The 16355-nt window shown below is 47.4% G+C and overlaps 1 protein-coding gene across 9 annotated transcripts in view; it reads right to left on the reverse strand.

The window, feature by feature from the left end:
- The window catches only part of ITSN1 (intersectin 1), a 205336-nt gene that overhangs the window by 40384 nt on the left and 148597 nt on the right, over positions 1-16355 (reverse strand). For 7 of the 9 annotated variants that reach the window (XM_040621004.1, XM_040621001.1, XM_040621003.1 and 4 more), the window contains 6 exons: positions 15305-15471; positions 12063-12108; positions 9689-9810; positions 6999-7116; positions 5172-5363; positions 3274-4789 (listed from right to left, as the gene is read on the reverse strand). In XM_040621004.1, coding sequence (XP_040476938.1) covers positions 4788-4789; positions 5172-5363; positions 6999-7116; positions 9689-9810; positions 12063-12108; positions 15305-15471 — 647 coding nt within the window. In that variant the 3' untranslated portion in view covers positions 3274-4787. Of the gene's footprint in view, positions 1-3273; positions 4790-5171; positions 5364-6998; positions 7117-9688; positions 9811-12062; positions 12109-15304; positions 15472-16355 lie in introns of those variants that run through there. The other 2 variants (XM_040621007.1, XM_040621006.1) reach the window with 2 other exon arrangements.

Here is a 16355-nt window from a genome sequence, read left to right on the forward strand (position 1 = left end):
CACACACACACACACACACACACACACACACACACACACCCTGTGCACAGCTTAAAATAACGATCTGAGGGAGTGTGTTTAGCCCCATTTTGCCCTGATACAGTCTTACAGCTGATCCTCACTTTTTACAAACAAAACCTTTATATATATTTTTGTGATTCAAATCCTATCAATTAAAAATGCCGGGGGAGTATTTAATTTAAAGGATCAAACTTTCTCCTGAGAGGTAACGGAATAGCTACACCCCAGGAAACAGTCTGGAAATCTGGTTTTTCATGAGTGGAGTTTCCTTAAAGAAAGGCCCAAGAGCACTCTGGTTGATGTGAAATAGTCACATAAAGCTACCATGAACTTTGACCTTACTATGTTCCCCTATCCCACCAGATCCAAAACATCAGACATTTCGAAGAAGACGCTTTTTTTCCCTTTCTCTGTGCATTTTAGGACTGCTGGCAGTCAATGTAGTTTCCGTAAAAATTCTCTTGGGTATTTTTGGAACTAAAAAGAATGAATAGGATTAACGAATTTTGCTAGAAGAAAAAAAAATGAATATTCACTCTCGGAAATAATTTTCAACTGGCCAGGAAGCAGGGCTGTGATCGGGTAGGCCCGTTCGCAGCTGTCATCTGGGTGGATGCCACCCCCCACCCCATTTCGGGGGTAGACCTGGCCGGGACGAAGGTCGCCACACCCTGGTATCCCAGGTCCTTAGCCACCTTCCTAGACCAGATGAGCAAGACCCCAGGGGCAGCCCCCTTGCAAGGACACCTTTTGGGACGCTCACAGCTAAAGGGAAGGAAACCGCAGATGAACTCTGGTGTCCTTTCTGGGGGTGACGTGGTGTACCGAGAACGGAACCCCAGTGCTTCCCTCTTGTTCATTGCTCAACCCACTCATTCAAACAGCATTTCTGAGAACCCAACCCACTCCAAGCCAAGGTGATCGTACAGTGTACTGAACACGAATTGCTGTTTTATGGGTGAGAAACAGGAATACTGCGATTTCCTATGTTTCAATCTACTATTTAGAGGGTTTTCTTGAGCTGGTAATACCATGTTTGTTTTTTTCTTTTTCTTCAGATGGGATCAATGAAGGCATAGAGAGCCCAGTCACCATCTGCTCTGGGAGTCTGGATCTGCCCGATTCCCTTCCAGAAACAGGGCAGACACCAGTTTCCACCGTATGTGTAATGATGCAGTATTTTTTTTTACTTTACAAAGGAATGAATCCTTGCTTTAGATCAGCTTCTCCTGGACACCCTTTCATGCACAGGCGGTCTGGGCTTCGGCCCATCGGCCACCACTCTGTTCCCGCAGCTCCCTGGGCCCTGCTCTGTGCGGTGCGGAGAGGCGGATGGCCTCAGGAGGGCAACGCAAAGCCGCAAAAGGAAGGTGATCTCATTTGTCCCCTTCCTGCCCGTGCCACTGTACCAAAAGTTCATTCATATGACAAATCAACACCAGTTATGAAATGAAATGATTTAAGGGCCAGTTATTTTGGTTTAACAAACAACACACACACACACACAAAATCTGCCATCTTTAAACTCTGGGGCCAAAGAAGATCCCCGGCATGACTTCGCTAATTTAATTAAAAGATGCCTTCCCTCTCTTTTATCCAACTTTTTGTTAACCAGATTCTCTGAGAACAGGACTGAAGTACTTTAGACCAAATTGCACGGTTTGGGGAATAGCCAAGAAGAATAAGATCAAGTCTAAAATATAGAACTAAGATTCTGGGATACTTTTTATGCTACAAATACAGAGCATGAACTTATTAAATGATTACATTTACTCAACAGTAGTTACCGAACAAATACGCAATGGCCAGTGGGTGGGACCAGGGTTTCTCAACCTCGGTACTGGTGACATCTGGGGCCAGATAAGCCTCTGGTGTCGGGGGGGGGGGGGGGACACCACGCATCGTAGCACAGTTAACCGCGTCCCCAGCCTCCATCCGCTAGATGCCAGCAGCACTCCCCCTGGTTGCAAAGCACTGGGTCACACGGATACTCTCCAATCAAATACAAACTGTATGGTTTGGGTGGGGAAAGAGCAGTGTCTTGGGGAACAACGTGTGTCAGCTTCGCAAGGCAGAAGGAAGCCTACAGAACGATCGACGGAGAGGGTCCTGTGGAGAGAGTTCACGGTGTGAGCAGCATTACCCACCTTGACAATGGGTCACTTCTAGCCAAACTCAAAGCTGGAGAAGAAACATTGGCTTATATGGGCGAAGGGGTCCTGGGCAAAAGATGGGGCTCGCTGCCGTGATCCTTGCTCCACGAGTGGGGGGGGTGGTTGGAGATTTCTCCACCCACCTTTTTGACCTTTGCATCAAAGTCCTGACATCTGTACCCAGAACAGCCACTTCTCTTCCCGGCTGCATCTGGCCCCTACTGCTTTTAGGTCTCAGCTTAAGTATCACTTCCTCCCGGAAGGCTTCTCTGCCCCAGTCCCTGCTGCCGCCCTCCCTGCCCCATCTGCTCTGGGTGTCCTGCTCAGGGGTGATTTGCATCCATTCCTCTGGCAAAGAACTTAGCACCTGACCACACTCACCCCACCAATGTGTACGTGGCCTGCAGTAGTTGGGTTTCTCCTTGTTAGAACACGGACTCCAAGAGGACAGGGACCCTGTCTCTACTGAGAACCCAGTGGGGCACCTCCCCCCAAATATTTGCTGAACTGAAGAAGGAAGTCACTCTTCAACTGAATGGCTGAGGAGGATGGGTAAGCAAAGCTCACGGTGGGACTCATCGCAAAGAGTTTCGTCGACGTGCACCCTGGTTATTTCTGCAAAGGCGACGAGACTGGCGTGTGCGAGGCAGAAACGGACGGCGACAGCGGTATGGAGGGCGTGAAGGTTCCCATCTCCACCCACATGTGCTGTCGGATGTTCAACAGACCCTGAGTACGATCCATGTTTCAGAAAAATGTTTTATGCCCTGAGTCCACTCACGCACCTGTCAATGGATCAATGACGCATACTGAAAGCCCGAGGAGACAGTTAACCACTCCGCTGAGTGGCCGTTCTAGTCTTCAAAACCCGTCTTGTAAGGGGTAATCCTCTACTCCTTGACTGGGGAGGGGTGGGCAGCAAGGTGAGAGGGAGGGCCGTTCAGAGAAGACTCGGTGAGGAGCGGACGGGCTCTGTGTCTCAAAGCCCGAGCGTCCTAAGGGACACGCGGCCCGCTGGCCCCCTGCTGACATCTAGTCTGCCTGGTCCCCCCATCACCACCGGCAGGTTCCAACATCAAAACACAGAGACATTTCCATCTAACTTTTATATGAAGAATTTAATTATCTATACACGGAACTAATTCAAAAGGGTGTATTACAGTTGTTAAAGCCGCAGGTTTATATATTTATATATCTTACATTCATATCCATGAAAATACTGAAGGGCGAGGAAACGAGGAGTAGCCCTCACCCCTGCACACGGGACTGGAGGAGGGCCTTACACACTTGCCAGCACAGACAGCTGCTCCCAAGGGAGATGTAAAAACAGAAGGTAACTGCAGGTTACAGAGGCATTAGTGGACACTGGGAGACTGTGCTCGAGGCTTCCCCTACCCGGTCTCCTGTGCTGTCGGCAAATGGGCACGTTTATTGAGAGCTTCCAACTAGTGTTTAAAAAAGACACACACGGCTACAACACATCAAACACAGACACAGACCAGGAGCTCCGTTTCGTATTAATCTGCAGAAATCCCACAGTCTAGTTAAAAAATGTAAACATTGGAAATTAATTGCAGGGAGGCTTCTATACATTCTTTCTTGTCAAGAAAATTACTTGTTCGAAATAGGTCATTCCGTGAAAAGGAACGGGAATAAAAACGTCACATGACAGAGACTGAGACGAGATTGTGGGTGTTGTGGATTGTAACAACCTCAATGGTGTCGTCTACTGCTTTTCTGGTATGAAAACACGCCAAGTTAAAAACCCAAAACAGAAAACACCAACTCAACCAGATAAATCTGAGACCGAACAAAAACACAGGTGCTTTCTCATGGGGCTACAGGGTCACTGTGCAAAATCAAATTAACGCCGTATGATTAGAGCATCGTACAAGGTAGTGGCTTCTGCCATGGAAAGAGCGAACTTCTTATGTACAGGATGTATTATTACATGCTCAGCAAGGTACATCTGATAGACGCAAACAAGCACAAACACCTTGTTTAATTGGGGTCGTTCTACATGTCTTTAAAAACAGATCTACTGAATTCCTCTGTATGTCTACTGCAGGGGGGGACACCCAAACTACACAATTTAGTTGATAACACTGGACAAAATGAAAAAAAAAATACATCAAGTCTCAGATTTATGGACATTTGGAACATTTTTTTAATAGCACATGCAGCATTCCTTGATAGTGGGTCTTTTTGCAAAACCGAAATAGCAAAGGAGTAATTTATTGATTTTTATTAAAAGGCTAAAATATATTTTTTAAAAAACACTTTTAAGACTATTGAAAGCACCTGTGCAAAGGTGGGGGGGACGTCAATTTGAGTCACTAGGAAAGCCACGAAAGGACCCACTACCCTGTGTATTTTTGTAAGGTTCGCTTCTATCTCTGTAAGTAATAGCCCCACATCGTCATCACATGCGACTAAGGTAAACTGAGGTAAACTGCTCTGCAGTGAGTTCTTCTACTCAGAAGGCAGTAGGTGATCATGCTGGAAGTCACATGATCAAGGCTGCATCTCCCATCATCCCTCTGGGCAGTGATATGGGATAGTGGGTCTCTTTGAGGACTTTCAAGCCTGAGGGGGGGATGGACAACATATGATTCCTAGAAAAAGGAGGAAAACAACACATAAGCAAAACAAAACAATGAGCAAAATTCAAGCTAGGAAAATGAGTCAGGCATGTAAACAGCATGGTGCCAAAATGATTAAAAGAAAAAAAAAAAGGAAAAAGTGGGGAGGGGAGGGAGGGGGCATGCTACAGAAGGAATGAAAAAAAAAAGAAACAAAACAAAAACCAAAAAAACAAAAAACAACCCCACAAGATCAAGTCTTGCATTACAGAAGGTCTTCAAAGAGACTGTCGTGAATGCGGCAATGGTCTGGCTTCCTGCCCTGCAAACATGGCTCAGCAGAATCAGAGCACTGCCGCACGTGTGACCGTGAGAAACCAGAGAGGGGAGGCAGCGCTGCCGCCAGGGCACTTACATTGCTGGCTTGGGTCCGTGTCCGCGGTCAGCTTCACATAGTTGGAGGGGAAGAGCCCCACCTGGCCATTGACTTCTCCTCTCCACCAGTCGGGGTCATCCTTGTTGAGGACGTTGATGATCTGGCCCTTGCTGAAGGCCAGTTCGTCGTCGTTCTGGGCGCTGTAGTCGTACACGCCGATCACTTGGCACACTGAGGGAGACAGGGCCGGGTGAGGGCCGCGGGGCGCACACAAGGGGCGGCCCAGGCTCCTTACACACTGCTGCGCGCTAGGGTCGCTTTCTCGGGATGGGACACCATTAAGTGGGTTGGCTCTGATGGGCTTTTGCAAAGCGAGGGCGAGGGCATAAAAACCAAGGCGACAGCAGGATTTCACACTAGGTCTGTAGCTGGTGTGATCCCTTCCTCTTTCTGATGTGTGCGCGTCAGCAGAAAATCTACAATGACGGCTGAATGCTCTCGAATCGCTTCTGTGTGAGCGGAGGGCCGTGCCCCTGGAATGCTGACTGCACAGGACAGCAGTGTATTCTGGGGACGCAGCCACACGGCTCCGCTTCCTTCCTTCTCCCCTCCCCGCCCCACTTTTTAAAAAGTGGGAGGTAATTAATCAGCTGATTGACCCCCACCCAAATCCAAATCTTACTGAAAAGTAAAATCAGTATTTTCTTCTGCTGTTATCTTTGTGGCTCACAATTTGGTCTCAAAGGAAGAAATCGCCCTGCTCACGAACGAATTTTCCTCTTCTCACTTTCCCTCAAACCTGTGGGAGGTTAAACTGCTTTCGTTTCCCAGCCTTGGCACACTTTAGATAAGTCCGCACAGGCAGGCTGGGCCTCTCATTAATCTTCCTCAACTAAGCTATCTATGGGGTTAGGCTTTTCACTGAAATCCTGAATCACTCTGGCAAATTATTTCTGTGGGTTTCAACCAACCTGATGAAGGGGCTCCCACCAGGCCCCCCCGAGGGCAAGGAGGTCCGGCTGGCACCACCCCCTCCGCCCACAGCAGGCCGCAGTACAGGCAGAGGCCCAGCTGGGGCTGGGAACAGTCCCGCTTTGCCAATCCCTTCATTTCTTGCAAAGACTGCCAAGTTTTAATCGTATTTCACTGGGGATGTATAGCACAGACATGAACGAAAATTCCGCATTTTCCACAAATGCCACCCAAGAACCGGTGGCTTGAAGCCCTGAGGGCAGATTCCTGCTCCCCTAACCTCGCCCATCTCGAATATTACCCAAGCATCTAATTTGGTCTCCTCAGTCAGAAAATAGCCAACCGGCTCAGGCGCAGCGCCCTCTGTTCTTTCGAGTCCTTTAGGAGAGCGTGGACAACATCCTGCCCATTCAGCGAAGCCCCCTCTGTTCGCAGGAAATGTCACAGGGAGTTATTTTAGTCTTCAGTGAGCGCACATTACAACCAACAGACCCCCGTGGCCTCCAGCTCCATCTCCTGACCTATTTAGACCCCGGACATTTATTTTTAGGAGTCCCTTTTTGTCCCCTCACCCCCTAGCCCAAATCCCAATTTAAATAGCTGGAAGGAAATCAAGAGAAAAATCTGGCTTTAATGCCATAGCATTCATGACTCCTTTAGGAAGACAGTTCCAACAAGGGCTCTGTTGTACCCAGAACAGCAAAGCTGCTTAGATACTTGGTCCTTTTGAAAAACATATCCCATATCACATCAGCTGGGGATCGGTCCCCGGCAAGTACAAGAAGTGTTTACAGCAGACATGAGAACCACTCTAAGACACTCCATGAGAAAGCCAAGTGGAAACACTACGGGGACCCGTGGGCCATTTCCAAGGAGAGTTCGTATGCTGCCTACCTGCTGGGAATGCCGTCGGCTTAGGCGGCTCCGTTGGAGTGATTTTGCTCGTCCCAGGGCTTAAAAGTTTTACGTAATTAGCGGGGAACCAGCCTATCTGGCGCTTCTTCCCACGTGCCTGGTAAGACAATAATGACATCAAAATGCTTAGAGGGTTCATGATCATTCAGGAGACAGGCTGCTTTGCAACACAGCACTTACACGGGTGTACGTAAAACTGAGAACCATCTGGTACGAACAGCAGAACCTCCGAGCTCCTATATTACACACTGAAAACAATCCAGCCAAGCCTGGGATGTGTTTGCACGGGCTGGACTGTGTGGGTCCCAGTTCGGTGTAACATGATATATCTAGCACAGAGCACCCACTCGAGTGGCACCAGCTCTCATGTGTGACTTCCAGGTGACATGGAGATGACGGCGAATGCCAACATTACATATGGATTTGAGCGTAACAGTGATGACAATGGTAATCAAATCCTATTAATAATAGCAGGCGACGCATCCTGGGTGCTTCTGACGAGTCAGGCCCTGCGCCCCGCATCCCACGTGTCTTTACGTGCACAATTGCAGAGGGAGAATACTAGGGCTACTCCCGTTTCCCAGATAAAGAAAGTGAGGCCCAGAAAAGTCCAGTGACGGTTCTGGGTTACAAGCCAGTTAGTGGAAGCCAATATTCACACTCGCGCCTGCACTCTTCTCATGGAAAACACGAGATAACACGCACGCAGTACATACGCAACACGGGGGGTCTAAACCTGACATTGTTTTCAAAGGGGCTGAGCTGAGACCTGCGATTCTCTGAGGTGGACGAGTCCAACTGGGAATCATGGGAAGCGCTACGAGCACCTAACCAACTGGGAATCATGGGAAGCGCTATGAGCACCTAACTATGTCAACGGGAACAGAGAACTCACACACACACACACACACACACACACACACAGAGCAGCTCTAGAAGCAAGACTCTGGTCAGAACAGTTGCCTTCGAGGACAGTGGTGGGAGGGAGACCGTTCTCATCCCCCTTGGCTCACTTTTGAATTTTAAACCCTGGGAGTATATTACATATCCCCAAAATAAGAAAATAAAACTAAAAGAAAAGAAGACTTCCTCTACCTTAACTCTGCCCCCCCACCTGCCAAATTACGGAGAAGGAGCCATCTGGGTTACTTTTAGAACATGGATCAAGGTTCCCTTTCCTTGTGGTCTGACAGACTTCATGCCCTTGGCTCAATGACTAAAGCTTTTATTTTTACAGTGAATCCGCCCACGACTGCAGCCTCTCATTGGCGAGTCCCCACGTGCTCCTCTATCTAGTAGGCCACCATATGGTTTGCGATGACTTCACAAGGGCAGAACACAGAGCTCACTGACAATTTCTTCGTTTGCGTATCCACAATGAGAGAGCCTCTGGTTAAGGCACCGGAAGCCTGCCCGCACCTGGCAATACACCCATTTTCCTGTGGATTGTGAGAACTGTTCAAAACTCTCTTTTGAGCAAGGTGCTAGGAGGGTGAGGACAAAAAAAAATATGGTTACCGCCTTCAAAAAGTTGATAAACTGCATGCAGACGTAACAAATGTGTGTGAAAAGCTAGTGATATCAACATCAATATTAGACACCAAGAGTGGTGTGGGCATCGGGACCACCATGGCTCAGGGGAAGAAGATGTCACTTCTGGAAGAAGTGGGATGTGGCCAGTTCTGGTGGTGTAGCTTGGGGGGGGGCGGTGGGAGACAACCACTGGGGAGGCATGTTACTTCCAGTGAGGCTCTAGAGTCTGGGGGAGGGCTTGTTTTCAAGCGAGAGCAAGTCACGGAATGAAATGAGGCTGGAGCGGAGAGGTCAGCGATGGCTGGTAAGACTAGCAAGCTCGGGGCTGAGAAGGGAAGAGGGGCATCTGTGGGCAGCCCCAGGGGACGACGCCAGCACAGGAGGACCAATAGGAAGTGGGTCCCAGGACCCCGGAGGTCAGATGCTTGAGCCGGGAAGGTGAATCTGGTCAGCCCCGCCAGCAAGCTGTCCAAGACAAGTTCAATCTCCGCCCACACTCTAGACTGTGCTGTCCATTCTAGCCAAGACACATTTCTGTAGTCCACTGGCTGGCCTCACGCCCTGCTGGCTCTTTATTTTTTAACTAGCTGCCCCACGTGCACAGAGAGGTACTTACTCTTCAGCTCACTACAGTATCCATCTTCCCTCCTTGACCAAGGTTTGCCTCGACAAAATGGTGAACTGAGGACATGGACGGAGACACACACACACACACACACACACACACACACACACACACGAGAACTAAGCATGTTGTGATGCACAGACGTGGCTTTCGTACCACACCGTATAATTAACAACGGCACGCTCTGCTTCTATAATGCCATGACACGTGAGGACACTGCAGGCGTCCCCCATCATGACTTCTCCCTCTCCCAACACTCACTCTCAAGGCAGGAGTCAAGCAAATTTGATTCATCTTTTGAGAATCCTTAGCTCTCACAATTCTGCTACTGGCTGTCCGAAGCTTAGGGAACAAACACACAGACTCAGATGATGTGGCATCGCTCGCTCTCCAAGCACAGGACTAGGTGGTGCGGGGTTATGTTGTCCTTCGCAATGAAATCATAGCCCTTTGAGATTTCACATGTTCCAACAGGGACAGAAAATTTTAAACAAACAGAAAAGACACTAACTTGCAGCTCTCCTTCCCACCAACCGCCTGGGTTCTTTTTTCGGATCAAAATCAGCTGACCAGGGGCCAGGGTAAGCTGCTCGGGACCGGTAGCAGTGTAGCAGGCGATAACCTGCGCAATTTCTGGAAAACAAGACCAAACATTGAGGCGCAGTGTTACAGTCAGGAGAAGAAATTCGAGCAAGACGCAGCCACCTCCCGGGTTCACCGATGAAGGTCATCAAAGCCACTGCCCTGGGCTGGTCTTCTACTAAGTGAAGACGGCCCACTCAGTGGCCCCTGTTCCACGACCTACCATCCGGATGCGGCAGTCAAGGGCTCGGGGGATCTTCTGGTTCTGCTCTAGGACTTCCTCATCATCTCTCAGAACTTATTCACCAAACTTCCCTCCATGAACCCCATTCTTGCCCCCAATTCCCACACCTTCTGTCCCAGCCCCTCCCCCAACCGCTGCCAACGCCCTGCTGCCCACACACGCAGGGGTGGGTAAGTGAATAAAGGAACTCGAGGGGACCTTTCCCACCTGCCAAGTAAGTAGAAAGAGGAATTCTATCTTCTCCAGAAACTTTCGGGCACGTGGCGCTAGCTGATTTAGATGTGGCTTTAGACTCTCAGGCCCACCCACGTGACCATTTTTTCTGTGGCTCACATTTTGAGGGGGATCCTTGACTATCAGGTGGGAATCACGTAAATGCACATTTACTTTCATTTCAAGTTAAAAAAAAAAGGATTGGGAATTAAGAAGAGAATTTTATGCAAAAACAGTACAGTATAGGGGGAACAAAAAACGTAAACAGTTCTGTACTTTCCCTAAATGTTAAAAATCTCATAGGAAGAATTCCATCAGTACCACAGACTAGGCTCTGAAAAGTACATTTCTACTGGCACAGGAGGTCGAGTACGAAAAAACAAAATCCTTCTCTGACTGAATTCTGGCATATCCGCGGTGACTGCTTTCAGAACTTCTAGAAGCAATACGGAACGAACTGTTCCAGTCCTCCACACTCTCTCCTCAGCATAACAGATCTTGAAAGAAAGAAGGAATGAGGGACAGAAAGCAAGAAAGAAAAGAGGTAAAAAGGCCCCCTGTACTTCCTCCTGCAAAGCACATTAGCAACCCCCTCTGACCCTGTTCTGCCATCAGCCGCGGGCCACCACACTAGGCGCGCCAGGCTGTCGGGGGGCAGGCCCGACCCTGCCAGAGGCTTTGGGGAGGTCAGGGGAAGCAAGAAAGAGGCCAGCTTACATACACCTTGGCCCTACTGGGAGCCCTCCCTGGGAAATCTGTGCTGGGGGTAAGAATTCTTCCCTCACGCGCCAAGGACTAGCTCTAGATTCCAAGAGTTTTTCGTCTGGAGAGAGTCCAAATGAGTGTCCTATTTGGCCTCAGATTTCCCCGCTCCTCAAAGGACCTAGCACGCACAGCCAGCAATCTGCCCCCAGCATTCTTTTCTGTCTTTTGTGTCCCTGAGCAGCTCGCTGGTTTCAGTACAAAGTTAAGCCCATCTGGACCCTTTGGAACGACAATTCAAAATGTAAAACACTCACAGTTAAAACAGAGATGGGACCCAGGGGTTCCAGCGGTCTGGAGTCTGACTAAAATCCTACAACAACCCAAGAACCCGCTTTTCCTTGTCAGGTAAGCCCGCCTGGAGCTGAGCACCAGACCCAGAAACACCAGCCCCTTCTGCAAGCCTGCTGGGGACGCCCCCATCTACTGTCTCCTACAGACATGACAGCAAAAAATGCTCAAATGACCTAGAGGAGGGGGACGTGCCATATAAACCATATTATTTCACATCTGCGTCTTTCCCCTTGCGTTCATGGTACTATTTGTAGAACATGTGATTTTGTTTCAATCAACTACAGCACTGAATTCAGAGGGAGGACTGTAATTTCGTACCTTCACTGGGTACCTGAGGAAAACCACCCCGTGGCTTCTAATTTAATGGAAACTCTACTTTGTCGCTCTTTGAAGCCCCGCCACTATTTCTGTCCTGGGACTGAACTGTGCTGTCAGGAAAGGAAATGAGCTTCCTGGACCTCCCACGAGGATAAGGATGCCGCGGCTACACCCCAATCTTAGAGCTCCATGCGTTATAACTTGCCACCACCTTGCCTGACTTACTTCTTCGCAACCCACGAGAACATTCTGTCTAGCGATGTCCTCACTCCCCATGTGTGAAGCAACAGCTAGAGTTCATAACCATGTACACACTATTAATGGATTCCAAGAAAAGGACAAACTCCAACCCCTCTTAATAAAGATTCTGTTGTCTTCCTTTTAGGCGTCCGGCCCTCATGAACAAAGATTGGGAGCAACTGTCAATTACATTCAAAACAGTGAAAAATAAGCATCAGGGTTTGTAACTTACCAGGTTTTTTTCCTAAACTCCCTGTTTTCCCAGCAGTTCCAGAGCCCTTAAAACAGAGCAAAAGGTCTCATTTGTACACTGCAGAGTTTTGGTCATGCAACTTAAAACATGATCAATGATGAAATGACGACACGAGCCCGCCCGAGCCCCCGGGGTCCCCTGCTCGTTCTGGGGAAACACAGCAGCACTGTATCTGCTGCCATCACATGGGGGTCAGGAAAACGTGGGGCAAAATAAGTACTTTAAACACACAGCTTTTATCCTCTTCTTTAGAGAAAAGTGAGCAAAGGATGTGGCCCTGTAGCATCCCAGAGGGCTCAGGTGCAGCCTGTCCCTGGGTCAACCCCAATAGGGGGTGCCGGGCGAGGAACACTCTTGGTCTAGGTCCTGAACACTGAGCTCCTGCGTATGTTCACAAGGCTATTAAATATTTCACATATAAAAACTCCATGAGCCCAACACCCAGATTTACTACATAAAATATTAATATTTTGCTACATTTGCTTTAGCGCTTTCTTCTTCTTTTTTTTTAAATAACAGAAACAGCAGAGTGGCCATTCAAACATGCCTCCCCCCATCCTGTTCACCTCTTTATCCAGAGGCAGCCACTCTCCTGCGTATCCTTTCCGCCCAAATCTTACACTGTTAAAACACTGAAATTCCTCTACTCATGCCGGATGCACAATCCACAGAAGCAGACCATAGTTGTGGTGGGTATTTTTTTTTTTTTTTTTTGGCAACTATTAACCTCTCCAAAAGTGCTCTGGGGTTGAATTCCTTTATGGATACTCATGGAATTTTAAACCAGCCAAACAGGACAATAGGGGCTTGGGGCAGGACAGGGGCCAGACTGTAATCTGTCTTTACTTTTCTGAACTGATTTTCATTATTGAGTCCCTGTCTGGCAGTAAATTAAGTATTCCAATCAAGACAAAACAACACGCTTAATAACGTAAATGACAGTTACTGTAAGAATAAGAACATGTCATTTATCTAACTTATCACAGTCCCTTTATTTTGGTTATGGAAATTTAATAAGCATTGCCCAGGGAAAGTTCGAGTTACAGCTTTTACTCTGATTACGATTTCTGTATTAACAAAATATATAATACCCAACTCCCTTGCTATTTTTAGGCTGCATATCAAAATAAAGGAAAGCTGATGAAACAAGATTCCAAATGACCAGTTAACTTTCCCAGTATGGACGGAGAACACACTCCCTATAGTTCATAAAAGGAACAGGGCATTTGGCACCACACCCCATGATAGAGTCCACATAGCTTCAGTGTGTTCCCCGCTTTCTTTTTAAGCAGGCTCTATGCCCAGCGTGGGGCTTGAACTCACGACCCCGAGATCAAGAGTCACATGCTCTACCGACTGAGCCAGCCAGGTGCCCCAGTGTGCTCCTTTTTTAACACCAGAGCCAGCACATAAACTAAGACATACTCAGAGGGCCAGGTTCTGTCCTGGCACCCCTCAGGAACGCGGCACAAAGGCTGCCGCAGGGTCTGTGCCACGGAACTTCTCCTACAGAGAAGGGAAGCCAGGACAGGACAACCTCTCCCATACCCAGAGGGGCAATTCTGCTATCGGAGGCTGAGTCTGGTTTTAGCAGGAAGTTTTCCTTATACACTGAACTCTTTATCCAAGGAGAATGAAAGAGCTGACTTTTGAGATTTTTTCATCATTGTGAAATACTGTAACTAAATGTTTGTCCAAAATCTTTAGCACTGTTGATTCTTCTGTGGCTTGTATTTTAAGACCATGGTTGAAAAGCACCTTATAACTCGGCTTACCTTTAAAAATGTCAGGTTTTTTTTTTAACGTACTGATTTCAGATGGGTTTAATAGAAAACTATAATTTATCAAAATACAATGTAAGTAATGGGTTTTGTCTTCATGCCTAGTAGTAAAAATTGAGTTTAGTTTTCGTTTTTCCCCTGCGCTCCTGAAATATCATCTGTAGGATTCTTACTGGATCCGACTGGATTCCTGGAGAAAAGCCCAATTCTCCCCTCTCTGCGTCTGCAGAGGACAATTCGCTGGCTGTCCTACCGGAGAGAAGCACTTTCTACCAGGCTTCTGCCAAATTCTCTAAGGGTAATAAGCAGACTCATGCAAAACCTTCCCTGGGCTGCTCTCAAGACCACAGCAAGGGAAAACAAAACAAAACAAAACAAAACAACCCCAAAAAACCAAAACAGCTACAATGACACTCCCTAAAAAAACAAAACCCAAGCAAAAGAAAAACTGCTCCTGGGCACCGCAGGGAAGGTGAGAAGGGAAGGGGAAGCACTGCAGCGTGGGGCCAGGCTCCAGGTCCCCATGCTGCAGGTACCGGGGCCTGGGACCCAGCCCAAGGTCCAATGAGAGAGGGAGCTTTGTCCCCCTGGCTTACACCTGAGAAAGCTGGTGTTTCAAAAAACAGAAAAGAAAAGAAAAAAGAAAAAAAAAAAAAAAAAGAAAAAAGAAAGCCAATTCTTGTTGGTTTATTTATGTGCAATGGGTCTGTTAAATTCCTACACTGATTTACCCTGAAATTCTCCACTAACTGGAAATTAGCCACTACGGGACAGGCTCCCAATACTCTGGGGGTGGGCACACCCCACTGTTTCATTAAGCTCACACCACCTCAAGACCACTTGGACCAACTGGATTTTTAGGGCCCCATTTCTGATTTATAAGCATAACAGCATTTAGAATAAATTCAGGCCCTGATCAATGGGCCTGAGATACTAAGGCCTGGCCCAAAGTGTTAATCGATCTCTTAAATCTTACGTCTTCTTAATGTGTAGGCAAAAATGTAAGTTTTAGAAACTCTCTACTGCCCAATGTTCTGGGTCCCGTATCACCAAAATTCTTTTGTTTACGTGGGCGAAATACTGCTGTGGGCCTTTCTGTGGGTATCCCAGATCAGTGACCCTGAAGAACTCATCAAGCACATTCACTCCAAATTCTAAGTCAGTCACATGCAGGGACAGAGATGAATACTGAACATTAACCCAGGTGACGCAGACCAGCCTCCACTCCAGCCCCAGGGAGTTCTTCTGCTTGTGGGAAGCCAAGGCTTACCCTACGGCATCAAATGACAAGTTCAAACAATTACAGGTCACTCTGTATTTGCTGTCAAGTTCCCAGAACTTAGCCAAACCCACCAAAGCGTTCCACCATCAAATACTGTGACTCCCCGCAAAGAGAATCACCACACAGAAAGGGAGAGGAAACAGTTAATGTGGGTTTACCTCTGAGTCTTTAAGCCTCACATAGTTAGAAGGGAAGACTCCGGACTTGTCGCCCACTGTTCCTGTCCACCAGTCACCATCTTTCTTGGTAACCAAAATCACATCCCCTTGCTGAAAGGTTAAATCGCCTTGCTCAGAACTCTCGTAAGTGTACATGGCAATAAATTCTGGTGGGGAGAAATATTGAGATACGGAGAGAGCTTGATTGTTTACAGAAATCCCAGACAGCTTTGCAAACGCAAGTTTATGAAAAAGGAAGTTAGGATAAGATCCATTCAAGAGAAAGGCGTGTCACAGATAAAACCGAATTGTAGGACACCCTGGGCTCCAAATTCCCCAACTGCACATAAACGTTCAGTAACTGCAGACAGGGGGACAATTCCTGTGAAGACCCAGCCATGGGAACAAAAAAGGCCAACTGCGGGTCTACCAACACTGAGTGCCAGGAGTGAGCTATAATTTAATGTCATGATTTCCTTTTAAGTGAAAATGGCTTTTACATTTACTTTTAACTAACATTTACCAAGCGGTCATGCTGAGCACTGATTCAGAGGCACTGACACACAGGGTCTTGTACCTACATCACATATCTGTATTTCCATTTTAAGGGCACCAAGTCACAATTTTGGGAAAGTTTTAGAGGTATAACCTTTATGTAAATTAGACACTGTTCATTATTCAAGTGCCCGAGTGAAAACTCATGCCCTTTTGTGCCATATACACAGATGGTCAGAAGCTGTTAAAACACAAAATAAAAGATACACGCTATTTAGTTAAAAATGGGCATCTTCTCTCTTGCTGTCTCTGCCAAATAAATAAATAAATAAATCTTAAAAAAAACAAAAAACAAAAAACGGGCATCTACCTGCCATTCAGGTATACAAACAGGAAGCTTGGACTGATAATAAAAGTAATGTCTACTCGATCCCAGAAAATAAGCAAACCTTTCTGAACAAGTTGAAAAGAGATCTCAATTTCTTACATTTTATTATTCACGTCTTAAAGGATGAGAACTAATGTTCCTTACACCTTGCATGGGAAGGGTGTGCGT

Source organism: Ursus maritimus, unplaced genomic scaffold (assembly GCF_017311325.1).
Source record: "Ursus maritimus isolate PB19 unplaced genomic scaffold, ASM1731132v1 scaffold_4, whole genome shotgun sequence".
NCBI classification, from domain to species: domain Eukaryota; kingdom Metazoa; phylum Chordata; class Mammalia; order Carnivora; family Ursidae; genus Ursus; species Ursus maritimus.